This window comes from Macrotis lagotis, chromosome 4 (assembly GCF_037893015.1).
Source record: "Macrotis lagotis isolate mMagLag1 chromosome 4, bilby.v1.9.chrom.fasta, whole genome shotgun sequence".
NCBI lineage: Eukaryota > Metazoa > Chordata > Mammalia > Peramelemorphia > Peramelidae > Macrotis > Macrotis lagotis.
The window spans coordinates 143,127,741-143,147,522 of record NC_133661.1 but is presented as its reverse complement, the minus strand read 5'-3'; the positions used below and the strand labels follow the sequence as shown (position 1 = coordinate 143,147,522).

The 19,782-nt window shown below is 37.3% G+C and overlaps 1 protein-coding gene and 1 pseudogene across 2 annotated transcripts; both read left to right on the top strand.

Moving 5' to 3' along the window:
• The first annotated feature begins 3,362 nt into the window (after positions 1-3,362).
• TM2D3 (TM2 domain containing 3) lies at positions 3,363-10,325 on the top strand. Of its 2 annotated transcripts, XM_074234246.1 has the most exons (6): positions 3,403-3,487; positions 4,883-4,960; positions 5,747-5,904; positions 7,378-7,552; positions 8,051-8,126; positions 9,647-10,325. In XM_074234246.1, the coding sequence occupies exons 3-6, from the start codon at positions 5,773-5,775 to the stop codon at positions 9,810-9,812; spliced, it is 549 nt and encodes a 182-aa protein (XP_074090347.1). In that variant the 5' UTR covers positions 3,403-3,487; positions 4,883-4,960; positions 5,747-5,772; the 3' UTR covers positions 9,813-10,325. The 2 variants fall into 2 exon arrangements, with proteins under 2 accessions (XP_074090346.1, XP_074090347.1); XM_074234245.1 differs by lacking the exon at positions 4,883-4,960 and having other exon boundaries at positions 3,363-3,487.
• An 8,426-nt stretch (positions 10,326-18,751) lies between these two features.
• LOC141522733 (dnaJ homolog subfamily C member 9 pseudogene) lies at positions 18,752-19,516 on the top strand (annotated as a pseudogene).
• Positions 19,517-19,782: the final 266 nt, after the last annotated feature.

Sequence of the window (19,782 nt, the reverse complement as noted above, 5' to 3'; positions counted from 1 at the left end):
GTCTACAATCCTAGATGTAGGGTACAAAATAAGTTGAAAATATGTTCTCGCCTACAAAGAGTTTGTAGTTTTATTGGGAAGACAAAGTATAATATTTGTGAAAATTTTAATAAGGAGCTAATTATATGGTATAGAAAGTAAGGTAAGAGTGAGAGAAAGTAGGCTAGAATTCTCTGGGGATGCTTTTCTGTAAAGTTGGAGCTTGGGCTGAACATTGAGAGCTAAATTACATTTTGAAATTATTGGAGTGGGGAGAGTCCTAGAATGGAGGAATGACAGTCTATGAGAAGAAAAAATAATGAGCTTCCTAAATATGGTAGAAATGTTCATGTTTCTGGGTAAATAGAAATCTATCTGGATAGGTAGGATGGGGTCAGATTAAGAAGGCACATTAAAATCAAATCAAGGTAAAGGAGTTCCTATCTTCAGGAGATAGTATTTTTATCCCAAAGTATGATTTTATTGGTGGGAATTTCAGGTACTATGGCAGGCCTAAAGGATGTTAGGATAGTTGTTATCTATAAATACTAAGAGATACTCTCCTACAACCTTTGAATTCCTTGATGTTTAATACCTTTTGAATTAATTATAGGTGAAGGCTAGATGCTTTTAAGAAAAGATTTAGAATATTTTGCAGTTAAAAAAGCTGTCATGTTGAAAATCTGCTCTCTCCTTGCCTGTTATCATCTTTATCATTTGGTTAAATGTAATAGTAGTAGTAGTAGTAGTAGTAGTAGTAGTAGTAGTAGTAGTAGTAGTAGTAGTAGTAGTAGTAGTAGTAGTAGTAGTAGGATACAGCTTTGGAGTTGGAAGGGAGTTAGCCCTCCTAATTTTATAGTTGAGAAAACTAAAGTCCAGAGGCTAAGTGATTTGCTCAAAGTCATCTTGGTAGTCAATGGAAGAGCCAGGACTCAACTAAAAATCCAGTGACCTTGAGACTACATGGTAGAATGAAGGAGACTTTTGGTCAAGTTACTCCACAAATTACTTACTTTGGAGATGCATAAGATCAGTTCTTCTGCACTGTGCCCATCCTTCTAATCAATTGTCAGTCCACTGCAAAGTGGTGAAGTCAATAAATTTGTATGTTATTCTACCCTTTCATTTCTAATCTTTCTTCTGCAGTGGTATTCCTTTCTCTATCAATTTAGGTCCCTCTTTCTCTTCTGTTGAATAATTTTTTTTTTGCAAGGCAAATGGGGTTAAGTGGCTTGCCCAAGGGCACACAGCTAGGTAATTAAGTGTCTGAGACCGCATTTGAACCCAGGTACTCCTGACTCCAGGGCCAGTGCTTTATCCACTGTTCCACCTACCTGTCCCTGAATAAAATTTTTAAAAAAGTCTTTTTTTCCCCATCCTCTTGAACATCTGCTTTCAGGGAAATGCTCTGTCAAATTTACCTACATCACATTATGATTTTAAAGTCAGTGTGTTACATATCCTGGAGTATGTCAGGTATGCTTTTGTGTTTAGGCGTGTAACAAATTGTAAAAAGATTGTGCAGCAGGATAAAAAAAGAATACTTACTGGTTCTTCTGAGTTAAAAAGAACTTGGTTTGAAGTCATACCTTTATTCCTCTGAGTGATGTCAGTAAAGTCTCATGTTCATACAATTTAGAAGAAGAAGAGGATCAAAGAGTACATATGTATGTGTGTTACATATATATGTATATATATATAGTCCAAAGGCAAAAGAGTTAAATGATCTGAGGAGAACTAGTTCTGAGACCTTGGGCAAGTCACTTAATCCTGATTGCCCTGCATCCAGGGCCATCTCCAGTGGTCCTGATTCATATCTGGTCACTGGATCCAGATGGCTCTGGAGGAGAAAGCTGGTGGTTTTGTACAGCAGCCCTTCAGTCAAATCCAATTTATGTGTTTGTCATGGCTTCAACTCTGTGATGTCATGATCTTTGAGAATGGACAAACACCATATACTCCAAAAACCTCATGTCAAAGTTAGGATTCAAAACTAGTTAGTTTTATCAATGAAATTCATTTATAATGCTATGATACTAGTACAAATCATTGGATCATGGAACTAGAACTGAACAAGACTTAACTCTCCTTTGTTTTGTTTTAAAAGGAAAATGAAGTTAAATGTTACATGCCTAAAATGAAGTTAGGGCCACATAGTTAAACCCAGAAGTACAATTTCCTCTGATTCCTGAACACTTTCCATTGTACCTTACCAATCTCATAGGTTATAGTGCCCTCTTACCTCAATTGTCCTTGACCTATTCTGGTTTATATGTTGTAGTTTCTTAAAATGTAGGCTCTGGAGTCCAAGACCTATTTCATTTTTGTCTTTGTATCTTCAGCATCTATCATGGTGCTTTGGCATGTAATAGGGTTTTAATAAATGTTTCCTGAATTGAACTGAATCATTGTGTAAGCCAAGTCCTTCAAACTCCCAGGACAGTCAGAAAGGATGTTGGGGAAACAAATGAGGCTCACTTAGAAAAAGTGGGGTTTATTTTCAATGTCTTTACAAATATTACCTTCAGTCCAGGGGAAAAACAGTACCCCTTACCATAAATTCTCAGAGTCCAGCAAAGCAAACTTCCACAGTGATTTTGTCTAAGTATGTGTATCTCATTCTGGGATTTTGGCAGGAAGTGAGCAACAGGATTCAAGGGATCCGAGTGCTAGTCTTTCAGAATCCTTTTCTCCATGAAGTCCTTTCCTCCTTTCCCCACATTTCTCCACTTTCACATACATAGCACGACTTGCTTAGCAGTTCCCCAAAGATTGAACCCCATCAGTTTTCAGTGTGGGGATTCCTTCACAAAGAACCGCTATGAGATTTTTTCCTGGGCCCGAGTCCTCTGCTTACTCTGAGCTCTCGTTGGCCTCATAGAGCTATTCTTGGGTTAGTTTAGTGACATTTTGGTTACAGTTCCAAATCCCTGCTCCAGGGCAAGGCCTCAGGCGGCCTCTTCTCCCCCAGTCCGTAACAAATGCCATCTTTCCTTTTTTTTGCCATCTTTTCCCAATCTGGTGGATGACCTAGAACTCGGAGCTGTTTTACTCGGCGTGTCTCTAATCACTAGCATTTTTTTTTTTTGCATAGCTATCGATAGTCTGGGTTTGCTCCGCTCCTCTGAAAACCATTAATTCCTATCCATGCACCAATTTATCCGAAACTTGTCCCTCACACCACCTCCTCCCAGCATCCAAGGCGTCGGTGCATCCGCGCATGCGCCCGGAGGGGTTTGTCTGCGGCGACTAGGGCTGGGGGTGGGGGAGGGACAAAGGCGCGGCTCGTCTCCAGCCAATGAGGAGCCAGTCCTGGCCTCGCCTCCCGCCCCGGCCTTCGTTCGGACGCATCCCATTCGCGGATTCCTCATCCGCATCGACGTGCGACGTAAGACCCGGAAGTGAGAGCACGCCGACAAGATGGTGGCCGTGGCGGCGGCGGCGGCGGCCAGCGGCCTGAGCCGCCTCTTGCTCTTCCTCTCGCAGCTTTACATCCTAACGGGAGGAGGTGAGTGGAGGCCAGCGTCCCCGGGGCTCGGGCAGGCCGTGACGGTGACGGGGCGCGGGCGGCAGTGGGAGGGAGCGCGCCCCCGTGGCTGGAGCTTCCGGGCCCCGCGCGGCTCGGGGTGTCCGGAGGCCGAGGAGGCGGAGGAAGGCCGCAGCGCCCCGGGGGAGGCTTCGGGCAGAACGCGGGATTCGATCCGGAACTTGGAGCCAGCGGGATGAGAAGAGAACGTTGCAGACCGGGAGTGCGTGGAGGAAGAGCCGGGGCCGATGGGCAGGGCTTGCTGAGGATGAGAGGGCAGAGTTTTTACTTTTGCAACGAATTCAGTCTGGTTCCTGCGTGGAGCTGGCATTGGACGGCCGTGGAGCCTCGGGGCGCCCCGCAGCAGCGGGCCTCTGCCCTAGCCCGGGTGGCGGAGAAGCTACTGCCGAGCGCCACCCTGCCCATCCGGGCCCAGAGGGCATCAAGAGCCAGTGCAGCCCCCCAAGTTTCAGTGCCTGAGAATACCGTGGTGACGCCTTTCAGCAGGATAATAAAGTGAGGAAGGGACGCTACATCATAAAACAGTTGATAGACATAGAATTCTAGGATACCCTTTTTTTGTTTGTTTTTTAAAATTTTTTGGTAAGGTAAATGGGGTTAAGTGGCTCGCCCAAGGTCACCCAGCTAGGTAATTATTAAGTGTCTGAGGCCGGGTTTGAACTCAGGTACTGCTGGTGCACCACCTAGCCACCCCCCACCCCCCCCAACACGGGGGGAATGGGTCTGGCTGAGGAAAAACATTTAATCAACACTTTGCTCTCCACTTTGCCACCTTGTAGAATATTCTCGTATCAGAATTTTTACTTATTAATACTTAAGCAAACAACCTGAACAGGTTTCCTCAAAAGATGGCAAAAAAAAAAAAGGAAAGATGGCAGCTGGGGGAGAAGAAGCCGCCTGAGGCCTTGCCCCTGGAGGAAAATGAGGAGGTTTGAATAAATGGTCTTGGGAGATCCTTCCAATTCTTGATCAATGATCCTAAAACTGAAAAGAAACTATCAAGTGTAAGTCTGTAGCATTTAAATTTTATAGTCATTTTGGAGCTTAAGAAAAGTTGACTCACAGAGCAACAGATTCATCTATTAGTAGTCATCCAAGAAAGAAGATACTTAGTGGGCGCAAAGATCTGATTTGTTTGTCAGGTGCACCGTTCCTTTGGAGGCTAGCTCAGCTACGGGGAGGCTGAAACTATCAAGATTAAATTTGCCAAACAATCTAATGTTACTAATTTGATTTTTCTCTCCTATTCAGGAGAGAATGAACTAATCATTCAATACTGAAATCCAGACCACTGTACAATTATTCTTATTGTAAATTGGCAATCTCTTTTATTTTTATTTGGTCTTGTGTGGTTAGTGTGAAATTATGATCACTTCTGATCCTTCTCATGGAATGAAGAATTTACTACCAGATCCTTGGCTTTGATCTTACAAGGTACTTCTATTTCCTGAAACCCAGGCTGAAGAGCCAGTTGGCTTCTTTAGTTTATGTTCTCTGTAACATTTGTTGGTTTTCTCATGTAATATAGTTCTGCAAAGTTATTTTAAATGCAGATGATGGAAATAATTGAAAGCATTATCTCCTCTTAGAGGTTTAATTGGTAACAAAAAGCATTCTTCCAAAGGTGACACCAAGATTTGAATTATAGATTCAGAGGTAGAAGAGACCTAACCGTTCTTCTAGTCTAACCTCCTAATTTTACAGATGAGAAAAATGAAGCTTGTTCAAGGTCATGCATGCAGTAGGTAGCAGTCAGGATTTAAAGCCAGATCATCTGACATCAAACCCAGGGACATCCCTTTCTATTGTAGCATGATTTTCTGTCAAGATTGGCCAAGTGATAACAAAGCTAAAGATTGTATGTTTAATGTCTTCCCCCATTTCATTGCCTCTCATGCTTTTTTTATGTCCTTTCTCAAGTTAATAAGTAAAGTTTTATTCTGTTATCATATTTTGTGTTTATATAATTTTTAATAAAACTAGATTGTCAGATCTTTACCTCAAGTCCCTATCCCTCAGTTTTCCATAGATTTAATATTTTGTAATAAGATTTTTTTTACTGTACTAGGAAATGTAATTCCTATATTTTCAGTAGTGATTGCCTCTCAGTTTTGTTTTTCCTGCTGATAAATAGGACCTTTTATCTAGATTAGGACACTACTAATTTTTCTTTTATTCTGAATCATTTTGTAAGAGATAAATTTTTCTCTCACCTCACAGAAAGTACAGCAACTCCAGCTTATGTGATGAAGTGTCCGAGCAATGGTTTGTGCAGCAAACTGCCTGCAGATTGCATGGAGTGCAAAACAAATTACTCCTGTGTGTATGGAAAGCCTGCCACTTTTGACTGCACAGTCAAGTCTCAAGTCACCTGTGTTGTAAGTATGGAAACATTTATTACCAATTAAAAAAAAATTAGATATATGTTAGATATAGTTCTGTCTTGATATTTCAAAACAAAAAAAAAACTAAAAAAATCCACAAGGGCTATATGTTTTGCAAATATTACTTTATGGAAAAAAATTATTAGTGGGTTGAAATCGCTGAATTTAAAAATAAATTTTTGCCATCAGGCAAGTCATTTAGTATTTTGTAATATGTTATTCAAGACAGTTACTATAGATCTTGTGTAAAGTTGAAATTCCTACCTACTGTTGCCCTTTTAAGATGGATCACCCAAAGAAGATTCACTGATAACTTTGAGCAAAAATGAAGACTATTTTACATTTTTCCTTTGTTAAGTGTAGTCTCTTTATTGGGTTGTTCAGGAACCTGATTAAACATAGGAAAGTCATTCACAATTTTTTAACTATGTTTTTTAAAGAAAATCAGAAGGGAAACATAAAACCCACAATCCTAGTGAAAACATAATAACATATACATACACACACACACACACACACACACACACACTCACACTGATAAGTCTTATTTCCTCTTTGGAGTCCTTAGCATTTTTACTAGGTCCCAAAGAATAGTGTTGTCCTAAATTCTTGTAATTTAGTAAATCATTAAACTGTTTTTAGCATCTAAATTTTATATGGTGGAATAATCTCTTGAAGAAAAACATGTTTGATGATGCAAGTAGAATCCAAGAGAGATTTGGTGGGTGGGTGTTCATATGCACTTTTGCACTCTTAGATCTCTTCAATCACTGTGTTTCTCCTTTTATTTTTTGTTTCCCTTTTTACCACAGGACTGCCTGGAGTCCAGTCACTTTCTCAAGGCTTTCCTAACCCTTTTGCCTTTCATTAACCTTTCATTTGCTCCCCATCTCATTCCAGGTTTTTTCCTGTTAGCATCTCTTATGAGTAGGAACTTTCAAAACATAATAATAATAATCTAATCCAAATATTGAGATTTAACTTTTTAACTATTGGGAGGAAAATTCCTGTTCTTAAAACAATTAGCACAGTTATTGAAAAATTAATTTCTATCAGCACCTAAACTTGTTTCAAGTTTCTAGACCATCTGATACAATTCATTACCTCATCTAGTTCTTCCATGAAGCCATGTATCCCTGACTGCTCTCTTTAATCCAGGAATTAAAAAAGTTCAGGAATAGCAGGAAAAAGGCAAGAATTTGAGTGGTCTCTTTGTCAGATTCTACAAAGAAAAATATGAGACTTAACAAGGAAAGAAGTGTGGTACAACATCATTGTTTAATTAGTATGTAAAATGCAAGTGGGTTTGTATTAAGCATCTTTGATGTATACTGTCCTTGTTCTCCAAATTCCTTCCAATTCCTAAAGTCCTTTGATTCTGTGTTTTGAAACTTTGTGGCAGTGTGAATTGTTGACACATTGATAGATTATTAATATTTTGCCACTGGTATGTCTTTTGACATATAGGATCAGAACTTCACACAGCAACATAATTTTACAATCACCATGACCTGCAGCTTTTGCTGGCAACTTCCAGAAACAGATTATGAGTGCTCCAATGCTACAAACTGTATGACTGTGTCATGTCCCCGACAGCGTTATAGTGCCAATTGTACAGTTCACGATCATATTCATTGCTTAGGTAAGTTATATTTTAAGCAGGTAATTTAGGAAAGCTACTTAGCAAAAAAAAAAAATTTAAAAACTTTATATGGAATTCTAATTTGAAGTACATTGTCCTTTTATAACAATATTTTTACCAGCCTCATGTTTATGCTTATGATAACAAAGGTCCTAATTTGATAATGAACTAAATAGATTCTGAAAATGAACTACTGTTTCACCATAGGGTTCCATATTACAGAGGTAGTCGCTTTCAGCATATTTTGTTTTTTAGATATATTCAACTTTTTGTGTTATATTTGTTTACTTTATTTGTATCTGACAGGATGTTAACATAGAATGGGTAAGAATTTTTTGGGATCTTTTTGTTTCACTGAGTAAAAATCCATTTTTATTAAATAAAATGACATTGGTTTATGATTTGCAGATTATAGTGTCCATTAATCATCATTAACTCTCCTGCCACAGTATTATTTGTTATACCCATTTCCATTGTAGATTGTGTTCCTTTTTTAAGGTAAGCGTACCTTTCCCAAAATGCTGTACTGTAACTGGACTGGAGGTTACAAATGGTCTACTGCCCTGGCGCTAAGGTAAAGAAGTTACTAAAGTTTAAACTCGGATTTTTTTAAAAAAAGATACTTAAGCATATCCTTTTGGCATATAGTATAATCTGATAAACATACTGAGCTAAATGAAAGTACTCATTGATTCAGATTCTGACATGTGCAAGATAGACACTTTAGAAAGTTGTTTAGATTTATGTCTTATTAAGAGGAATTTGATGGACTGGAATTGACATTAATCCAAGATTATTGATGCCTTAGAAATAATTTATTCAGTTGTTGTTATTTGTTTTTCTCTTCGGTTAACTTTATGTTAAAATTTTAAATAATGTTTGTCAAGTGAAACTTTATTCCAGTTTTCTATTTTAAAAAATATTAAGTAAAATTTTAAAAATTAAAACTAGAAAACTGAACATAATTGATTGAAAGTTATTCACAGGGTCATACATTTAGAGTTAGTAGAAATCTTAGAATTCTGTCATCCAGCTGAACCTCTTAATTTTTCAAATGAGTCACTTGGGACCCAAGGAGAGAAATTAACTTAAGTAGTTAGCTGGGCTAGGTTTTGAATCAAATTCGTCTGACTCCAAATATAGTAAGTACTCTCTCTTCTGAATTAGGCTTCATCCTCTGATTCCTAACAAAACTCCTTGCCCCAGATATAGTGCTTAAAATTAATGGTGTTAAAAATATATTCAGAAACTGAGTTTTAACATTTGAGAGGAGAGAAAAATAAAGTAAAACTTTGCTATTTTGAATTCACTTCACATTTTTATAGAATGTCTTTCTATTGGAAACATGGTTTTAAATATTGGAATTTTAGCATTTAGTAGGATTTTGTAGTATATCCCTCTCTTTTTGGAAATGAGGAAACATCTATAAAATTTAGTTAGTACAGTTCCTTTTAATGCATTGCTTTCTGTATAGATTTTAATTTTTTGTTTTTCTGAACTTGTGATTCCATCAGTATAGGTAACAGTGTAGAAACTTCTTAGGCTGATGGAGATTAGCAATTCTTTTTTAACTTAGTAATTAGAGAATTGCTTAAGTCCCTAAGCTGTTTAAATGACTTACCCATTCCCACAAAGCTAATATGAATTCCTTGAACTCCTTGGCCTTGAACCTAGCTCTTCCTGATTTGGTCAGTTTCCATGCCATTCTGCATTGCTTTCAATGTCCTTTTTAAAATCTATTTTTCATCATTAGAAAATGAAATGACATAGCTTTTTTCCTTTAGAAGAAATCAGAAGTTAGATTATTTAGTAGAAGTTTGATACTAGAGATCTGTCCTAATAAGTTGACCTGTTTCATGCATAATTACACATATTGTTATTAGATCTTCCTACCTCTAGGATATTTTTTCAACTGCAGTATTGAAAATTAATTTGTAATGTAATGATTTGTTTGAAGTTTTTGATAGACATTCATTTTTGAAACATAAATTGTTTTCAGACCCAAAAGGACTTTCTTTTATTTAGAATGAGTTATGTAATTAGTTTTAAGTCTACCAGAACTTAATTTTAATCAGTCATTGTTTTACATTATAGCATTACCCTTGGTGGATTTGGAGCAGATCGATTCTACCTGGGTCAGTGGCGAGAAGGTCTAGGCAAGCTATTCAGTTTTGGTGGCCTGGGAATATGGACTCTGATAGATGTTCTGCTAATTGGAGTTGGCTATGTTGGTCCAGCTGATGGTTCCTTATACATTTAAAATGATTAATGTGCTTCAGAAAGGGAGCAACATTAGAAAAGTCCTTAAGAATGTATAAATCAGTTTTAATTGTGTCAAGTTGTTGCTATTTCTATGTTTTAATGTACAGTATCTGTACTTTGCCTGCCTTAATTAAGGTTAAATAAATGAATGTCATTAAACCATGTTTATTTGGAATTTGTTTTCCTATATCTGTAACAAATTCTTTTTTTCTATGAAAAGTGTTTAAGTTGCACAATTAAACTAGAGGAACAAATCCTGCAGTGTTTGAACAGCCATTCACTCTTTTGACTTTAGTTTTGTGTTCTCTATAACTTATTCCTTAAACTTGTCATTACGATCTGTGATATAAATGTAATTTGTTTTGCAAAGAGTATCAGACAGGTTTTTTTTAGGTTAACCAAATAAAATATACCTAAATTCCAGCTGTCTATATAGATTTTGTTGTTAATATACCTATTTATGATGCCTGGCACATAGTAAACACTAAATAAATGTTTGTTGACTAACTGACTTTGGCCTTTTTATTTTTAACAGTAAGCTATGGTACTTTTATATCTTGTTGCAGTTTGGAATTAGGGCTTTAAAGAAATGCATGAATACTTACATTAACCAGTAATATTTCAAGTTTATTTAAGAAACCTTGAGAATCTGTTTCCTGTATCTGTATGGAATAATCCAGTTCCTTTTTGTTGAATGTTATTCAATGGGATTTCATTTCACCCATCCCTTCTCTAGGGATTCTTCTTTTGCTGCTTTGGGTATTTTATTGGTATTGCCTTAAGAAATCTATATTTGTTTTAATAGTTAACCACCCCTTTAGACCTAAAAACTGCAAGAGGCTTTCCAGTATTTAAGCGACTTACTAAAAAATGATTCCCGTTTAAAATTATTTATAAATTATTGATGTTTTTATTTTTACAGCATCTTCATTTTAAAATGTATCCTTCCCTACTGAATGAGCCATTTCTTACAACAGGGGATGAGGAGGGAAGCAACTCAGCAAAACTAACCAACACATCAACAGTCTTATTAGCAAATTCTCAGACTCCCACTTAATGCAAGTAGGGGAGGGGGCTACAATTTTCTCATCTCTTCTGAGTTCAGATTGATCATTATACAACATTGTTTATTTTTATCATTCTATATCATGTATACTTTCTGGTTCTGCTTATCTTCTGCATCAGTTTATATAAATCTTGTTTCTTTTTAATTCTTCATATTAATCATTTTTTGCTATTGTAGGTTGGACCTGACCTCTGTTGAAACAAATGTGCCACTGGAAGGTCATCATTTAACAGTTTAAAGCAACATAAAAAGATTTCTCAACAATGATAGAGAACTTAGGTATACCCCTCCATACCAAAAATGGAGGAAAAATTGGAAGGATTTACCCTCATCTGTCTAGAAAATGGAATTATTTGCCATGGCTTAATAGATGACCATGTCATTACATTGCTTAAAAATTTCTAGTGACTCATTTCTGCCTCTATCCTAAGATACAGACTTTTGGTTTGGCATTCAAGATCCTTCACAGTCTGACTACTGCCTCCTTTTCCAAGTTTATTGTTCTAAATTCCCTTGAAAATAGCCTACTTGCTGTTCCCTATATTCAACTCTCCAGCTTCTGTTTCTGTGTCTTTGTGCAGCTTGTCTCCCTTCCATGTCTGGAATGACCTTCCTCTCCTCTGCCTCTAAGAATTCCTATCACTTTTTTTTTTGCAAGGCAATGGGGTTAAGTGGCTTGCCTAAGGCCACATAGCTAGGTAATTATTAAGTGTCTAAGGCTGGATTTGAACAGGTACTCCTGACCCCAGGGCTGGTGCTCTATCCACTGCACCACCTAGCTGCCCCTAGAATTCCTCTCACTTCTGACACAAAATTTTTGCTGAACCTAAATATGTTACTTGTAAGGTTTGTGAGGGGCAGGTGCTGTTTCACTTGTGTCTTTGTATCCTTTACTACCTTGTACATAGAGTATTTGGCATATAGTATTTACTTAATATATCTTTGTTAATTCCCTTAGCACTTTAATTTATTAAGATGAATAAGACACATTGTCCCAAGGACTTTATAATCTAATAAGGGAGATAAAATATATGAAAAACTTGTACTGGAAAATGAAATTATTTGGATTTGAAATTGGAAGATTCAGTTTCAGAATTCCAACTTTTTTTTGATGTATGTTGTGAACTTGAGCAAGTCAATTCACTTCTGAATCTCATTTTCCTAATATGTAAAGTGAAAAAGCTGTGCTAGTTGTCCTTGAAGATCACTCCCATCTTATATTAACCTGTTTTAAAAGAAAACTGCTTTATAAAAAAAATCTGCTAAACTTAACCCCTGCAGTTCCAGCTATGATCACAAGGTGGTACTCTTGCCTTGGAATATATAAAAAAAGGACAGCTCAGGCCTGGCAATGTCCAAGTTCAGTTTGTTTTTCTTATTAGAAAACCTGACTTTATTTTTTTATATTTTTATAACTAAAATTTATTTAATTCCAAGATTAAAAATATGCTTAATTAGAATTCATGGAACGTGAGTCTGAATCCTGGAGTTGCCACTTATCTCCTTGTGTGAGCCTCAGCAAATTGTCATATCAGCCTCAGTTTCCTCATTTGTAAAAAATAGGGTTTGGTCTAGATGATTGGATAATAAACCTGGAAAGGAAGGCTTGATTGTGAAGAGCTTTGAATGTCTAACCAAAAACCAAATTCTCTCCCTTCTCTCTTCCCTCATCCATTGAGAAGGTAAGAAAAAAATCCATTACAAATTTGTATAATCATGTAAAACAAAATTGCTTATTAGACATGTCAAAAAAAGGAAGAGAAAATAAGCTTCAGTCCACATTCCTGAGTCTATCAGTTCTCTATTGGGAGGTGTATTATAGCATATTTCATCATGAGTACTTTAGGATTCTGGTTGGTTATTGTTTTGATCAGAGTTACTAAGTCAAAATTGATTATAATATTGCTGTTATTGTATAAATTGTTCTTCTGGATCTGCTCCCTTCAATTTGCCTCAATTGATGCAATTCTTCCTGGTTTTTTTGTAATAATTCTGATCTTCATAATTTCTTGGTTTTTTTGGGGGTTTTTTTTTTAGGTTTTTGCAAGGCAAACGGGGTTAAGTGGCTTGCCCAAGGCCACACAGCTAGGTAATTATTAAGTGTCTGAGAGCAGATTTGAACCCAGGTACTCCTGATTCCAAGGCCAGTGCTTTATCCACTATGCCACCTAGCCACCCTCTGATCTTAATAATTTCAGCACAATAGTGCACTATATCACATACCATGACTTGTTATTCTCCAACTGATAAATATCACCTCCGTTCCAATATTTTGCCACCACAAAAAAAAGTGAATATTTGTATAAACATGGCCCTTTTTTCTCTTTTTTTTGATCTCTGGTATATAGTCCTAGTACCAATATTGCTGGATTAAAAGGTATACTTATGTAGTGTTTATTAGATTTTTGGCCATAGTTCTAAATGGCTTTCCAGAATGAAGGAACAGTGCATTAATATTCCATTTTTCTATAATCCAGTCTAATAATTTTTTCAGTGATTTGTTGGTACTTCAGGATAATGGTAATATGCTTTCCCCTCTACTTTTTCTTCTAAAGACACATAGTAACCTATCTTCATAATACTGAAATATTTGATGCAGTAACTAATTTCTTGAACTTTTTGGCTCCTAGGATCCAAATCTAGACTGGAATGCATCTTTGAGGTCATCTAATCCAAACCTTTTACAAATAAGGAAACTGACAGAGATGTCACAATTTGATGAGATTCACAAGGATTAAGTGGAAAATCTAGGATTCAGACTCATGTCCCCTAACTTCCATAACATTCCTTTCTAGTGCACCATGATACTTCCCAGTATAACGTTCTTTCCATAAGCAGACTTGGAAAACTAATTTCTGTTCCATAGGAAAAAAATAAAAACAAACCAAAATCATGTTCAGCACACATACTGCCTCCCATGGGAAACTTTTGTCCTTGATCTTTCTAGTTGTTACTATTGCCCTCTCTTCAAATTTTCTTGTATTTACCTACCTGTTTACATGCCCTCTCTAATCGAGTATAAGTTCCTTCAGGGTAGATTTCTTTATTTTTTTTTTAATCCCTAGCATCAAACATTACCTTAACCCATAGGCAATTTAATTCTGTGTGTGTGTGTGTGTGTGTGTGTGTGTGTGTGTGTGTGTATACATGTATTTTTATATATGTAGCTATAGATGTATGTGTGTGCTAACAAATATGCCTGTATATATGTGTACACATATCCATACCCACATTAACACATATTTTTGTTATCAGGAAGATTGATGCTATTTGGGGTGTTTTCATAAAACTTGAGAAGTATGTTCCATTTCTGTGATGGCTTGAAATAAATCAGCAGAAGGCTCCCTGTTCTTTTGTTTATTCCACCCAAGAATTTATTTCACCTATTGAATAAAGTCCCAAGGATGACTTTGTTGGGTTTTCATAGACTAGTGGGAAATCTCCAGAATTAATAGGTGTTTAATTCTTGAGGGAAATTGAAATAGCTAGAAGGAAGCAGTCCTGTTGCCAGCCTGCAGGACCTCTGTCTCTAACATCTTCGAGTCATAATTTTTAGGTTTTTGAAATACTTAGGAGAGTTCCTAAGAAAGGCTGTTCTCCTGCTGACATCTTGGATCCCCCTGTCTAACATTTTTTTTTAGAGGTTTTTTTTTTTGCAAGGCAAATGGGGTTAAGTGGCTTGCCCAAGGCCACACAGCTAGGTAATTATTAAGTGTATGAGACTGGATTTGAACCCAGGTACTCCTGACTCCCAAGGCTGGTGCTTTATCCACTACACCACCTAGCCACCCCTCTGATTTTTTTTAAAAGGGAATCTTAAGATTAGTCTCCAACTCCTCAAGATAGAGTCAAATTTCTTGGTGAGGAGAAACTTTTTTTAATAAAATTTTTTATTTTTCCAATTGCATATATAGTTTTCAGCATTTTTTTGTAAGCTTTTGAGTTCCACGTTTTTCTGCTTCCCTTATCAGCAAGTAATCTGATATAGGTTATACATATTAATATTTAAAATTTCCATCTTAGTCATGTTGTGAAAGAATCAGAACAAAAGGTAAACATGAGAAAAAAACCATTTGAAAAAGTGAAAGTGGTGTGCTTTGGTCTGCACTTAGACTCCACAGTTTTTCCTCTGGATATGAATGGCATTTTCCATCAGAAATCTTTTAGAATTTTCTTTGCTCATTGAACTGCTAAGTCTATCATTGTTGATCATCACACAATGTTGCTGTTAAGATGTACAATGTTCTCCTAGTTCTCACTTTGCTCAGCATTAGTTCATATAAGTCTTTCCAAGTATTTCTGAAATCCACTTGCTTATGATTTCTAACGGAATAATGTTCCATTGTACTCATGTGCCACAATTTGTTTATCCATTCCCCAATTGATGGAGAACCCCCTCAATTTCCAATTCTTTGCCACTACAAAAAAATTTGCTATAAATATTTTTGTACATGTGAATCTTTTCCCCTTTTTTTATGATCTCTGGGATACAGACCCAGTAGAGGTAGTCCTGGATCAAAGGGTATACATACTTTTGTGGCCCTTCAGGCACATGTTCCAGATTGCTCTCCAGAATGATTGAATCAGTGATGAGGAGACACTCTTGACTGGTAGTGCAAGTCACTGATCAGAGATGTTGAGAATACAAATTATTGACAAGGGAAGACTGCTAATTTGGAAATGAGTGGATCCTAATTAATGGGGACTTATCTATTGCTCACTTATGTCTCTGAAATAGCTAAATTAGCTGAGAGGGAAATAGGTTCTGAAAAATGAAGGCTAAGAGATTGACAGAGTAAAGAGAACATTGGATTAGAGTCAGAGGGCTTCGATTTGAAACCTGTTTCTGTTTTTAACTTATGTATCCTTGGGCAAATCTCTTCTATCTGGTCCTCAACAATAAAATGAGAGAGACTAAATTAGTTCTAAATCCTAAGGGTCCTGAGTTTCAGGTGACATGATGAAAATGTTTTAAATCATTTATGACAAAGTTATAGTGTACTTGTGCCCTTAAACTTGAAATATTAGGATAAGGGGAAGCCTCTTAATTCAGGTTAATATAAGTAAGAAATGCTCCTTCATTTCTTATTTATAAGATGGTACTACCCCAGAGGAATGTAGTGGCAAGAAATTTTCTCAAAATTATTTTCACATTACTACAATAGTCTTGTAAAAGAAAACAATCCCCCCCTCCCCTTTCTCACAGAGACAGAGGGAATCTCAAGAAAAATAAAGTGACAAGAAAAAAAAATGTTAATTCAGTCTGTGTTCAGATACCATCAGCTCTGTCTCTGGGATAGATCACATTCTTTATCATGAGACCATCAGAGAAGTTACTTCAATACCCCGCCCCAGTTGCTATTGCTAACTATTTCCCTCCATCCTATTCCAATCCATTCCCATTTATTCTCTCTCTCTCTCTCTCTCTCTCTCTCTCTCTCTCTCTCTCTCTCTCTCTCTCTCTCTCTCTCTCTCACCATCCCTTCTCAAAAGTGTGTTGAATTTGACTACCGTCTCCCACCATCTTCCCTCTCTTCTATTCCCCTCCCCTCCCCCTATCCCCTTTCTCCCTTCCCTTTCCTTTTCCCTCTAGGGTCAGATAGATTTCTATAATCTATTGAGTGTGTATGTTATTTCCTCTCTGAGCCATTTCTGATGAGAATTGAAGGGTGACTCATTTCCTCTCACCCTCCCCTACTCCATTGCAAAAGCTTTTTCTTGATTCTTTTATGTGAAATATCTTAACCCATTCTACATCCTTTTCTCTTTTTTTCACCCATTGACTCCATCTTTATAAAATATATCTTATTGAACTCCCTCCTGTGCCTTGTCCATATATATACTCCTAACTACACTAATAAATGAGAGGGTTCATGAGTTATCAGTATCATCTTCCCATGCAGGAATACAAGCAGTTCAATATCATTAAATTCCTCATAATTCATCCTTCCTGTCCTCCCTCTTTATGCTTCACCTGAATACTGTACTTGAACATCAAACTTTCTATTCTGTTTTAGTCGTTTCAACAGGAAAGTTTGAAAGTTCCCTGATTTCATTGAATATCTGTCTTTTCCCCTGAAAGAGGATGTTCATTTTTGCTGGATACTTGATTCTTGGTGTAATCCAAACTCTTTTGCCTTCCAGAATACCATATTCTAAACCCTTCAAGCCCTTAATGTAGACAGTGAAATTCTGTGTAATCCTGACTGTGACACCATGATATTTGAATTATTTCTTTCTGGGAGTTTGTTTTTGTTGGGGGGGGGGGCGAATCTCAGGAGGTGATAGGTAGATTCTCTCAATTTCTAGTTTACCCTCTGCTTATAAGATATTAGGGCAATCTTTCTGGAGAATTTCTTTAAAAATGAAATCTAGGCTTTTGTTTTTCCTGATCATGACTTTTAGGTAGCCCAATAAAATTTAAATTATCTCTTCTAGATCTGTTTTCCAGGTCAGTTGTTTTTCTGATGAAATATTTTACATCTTCTTCTGGTTTTTCATTGTTTTAGTTTTGTTTTATTGTTTCTTAATTTCTCACAAAAGTCATCAGCTTCCCTTCTACATTTGAAGGAGTTATTTTCTTCAGAGAACTTTTTCTGGCCAATTCTGCTTTTTAAGGCATTCTAGTCCTCATTGATCTTTTGGATTGCTTTTTCCATTAGACCTAAAATGGTTTTTAACATGTTCTCTTTGTTTTTTCTTTAGGTTAAATGTTTTTATTTTTGTTTTTGCAAGGCAATGGGATTAAGTGGCTTGCCCAACACCACACAGCTAGGTAATTATTAAGTGTCTGAGGCTGGATTTGAACTCAAGTACTCCTGATTCCAGGGCCGGTATTCTATCCACTGTGCCACCTAGCTGCCCCTTAACATGTTTTCTTTGGTATATTTTTTGTATCTCCTTCACCAAGCTGCTGACTTGGTTTTCTGATTTTCCTGCATTGCTCTCATTTCTCTTCCCAATTTTTCCCCTGCATCCCTTACTTGATTTTCAAAATCTTTTTTGCGCTCTTCTGAGACCAGTTCCTATTTTTCTTGGAGGCTTGATTTTGTCATTGACTTTGTCATCTTTTGAGTATGAATTTTAATCCTCCATGGGACCAAAGTAATTGTCTATGGACAGATTCTTTTTCTTCTGTTGTTTACTCATAGCCCTAGCCTATGACCTGATTTTATTGCACTTCTCAAGATTCTGAGAGATTTGGGGGACATCTCCCCAGGGACCTTAATTCCTTCAAGGTCTTAAGAGGCTTTGATGGCTCTCCTGGTCAGTGGATGACTACAAGCACTCCCCTCTGCCCTGGAGCTATGAGGAGGGTCCCTGCTGGATCTGAGCTTGGGCAGAGTCCTGGCCCAGGGATAGCAGAGAAAGCTCCACAGTCTTCCCCAACCACCTTATGATCTGTGGGCTGAGTGCTCTGGAAGCAGCTGCTGGGTGGCTTCAAAAGCCTGTTTCTATTCCTGGGGCAGGACTACTCCAAGACCTGACTGGTTTGGGCTCCATGCTCCCTCTGGTGTTGCAGAATTTTCCTGCTGACCTTCTGAGTTGTCCTTGGAAATCCCTCACAACAAATTTTTAAAAGAGTTCTAACAGACTTATGAAAATCAAAGCTGTAACTGGCTATTATGAAAACAGATAGAGGTAATCTTGAAAGTTGACTTAAGGGAAAGAAAAAACACCTTATCAAGTTTCATCCTTTGAATCAATAATCCTGAGGCAGATGCTCAAAGATTAGAACCAATATGGCAACTCTGATGTTCCTATATGAATCATAGCTTGAAGATCTGCTTTAAAAATTGAATGCTGGGAAAAGAAAACTAGAGAGGCTGGGTGGCACAAGCCTGTGGACCCCTGCCCAGGTTGCAGCAGCCATGGGGCTCCTGAAGCTTGCAAGGAGGAGTATGATGTACTGGACATATGACTGTGGGGGACTGTGGATGGTGAGACCGGTGGAGCTCCTACAAGATCTTCCTGAGGTGCTACCCAGACTGCATGGCCCAGGCCAATCAGGAGGAGGTCAGCCGGTAGTTCCAGATCCTGGGCAAAGTCTACTGGATCCTGAGTGATCCGAGAAATGAGCTAGTGGACCAGGAGTCTGAGGTGCTGAGCCAGGACCAAGCCTAGGTGTCCTACTGGAGGCTGCTCTTTTAAAAATGATAACCTTTGAAGACATTAAGACTTTTGGAAGGAAGTTCATTGGCTCTGAAGAAGAGCTGGCTGATATTAAATAAGCCTATATGGACCTCAAGGGAATATGGATTGAATTTTGTAGTCTATATTATGTGCAGAATACATTGCAGAACCTAGAATACAGAATATAATGCAACAAACCATTGATTCTGGAGAGGTTCCATCCTATAAAGCTTTCCTTAGAGAATCAAGACAAAAAATGAATGCGAGAAAAAGGAAGACTCAATAAGTCAAGGAAGCAGAAAAGACCAGAAAGGAGCTGAACCTGGGGGGGGATAAATTAGGTGATAGATCTAAAAGCATTTATCCAGAGCAAACAAAAGGATTGAGTAAAAGAAATGCACAGTTTTCTGGCTCAGATGGAAGCAAAATATTGCAAATCTTCCAAAAAAAGAAAAAAAATAATGAAGACAATGCTTTTGTTTCTTCAGTGGTCTTTGGCCTAGACTACCCATATCAATGACTGACTTGTGAGTAACTTATTCAGCAGTTTCTCCAGTCCATTTTCATGTTATAAGGATACTCCCAAAGTGTTTACTGGCAGTTACCTATTGTTTCCATGAAATTTCCATCCTGGAAGAATTTAGTTTTCAGCAAATATGTTTTTTCATGGATCTTACAGAAGGAATTTTAGACAAATTCTATCAAGACAAGATAGAGACTTCTATCAGAACTCACTTGCTATTACCCACCTAACTACTCTTTGGGGAGG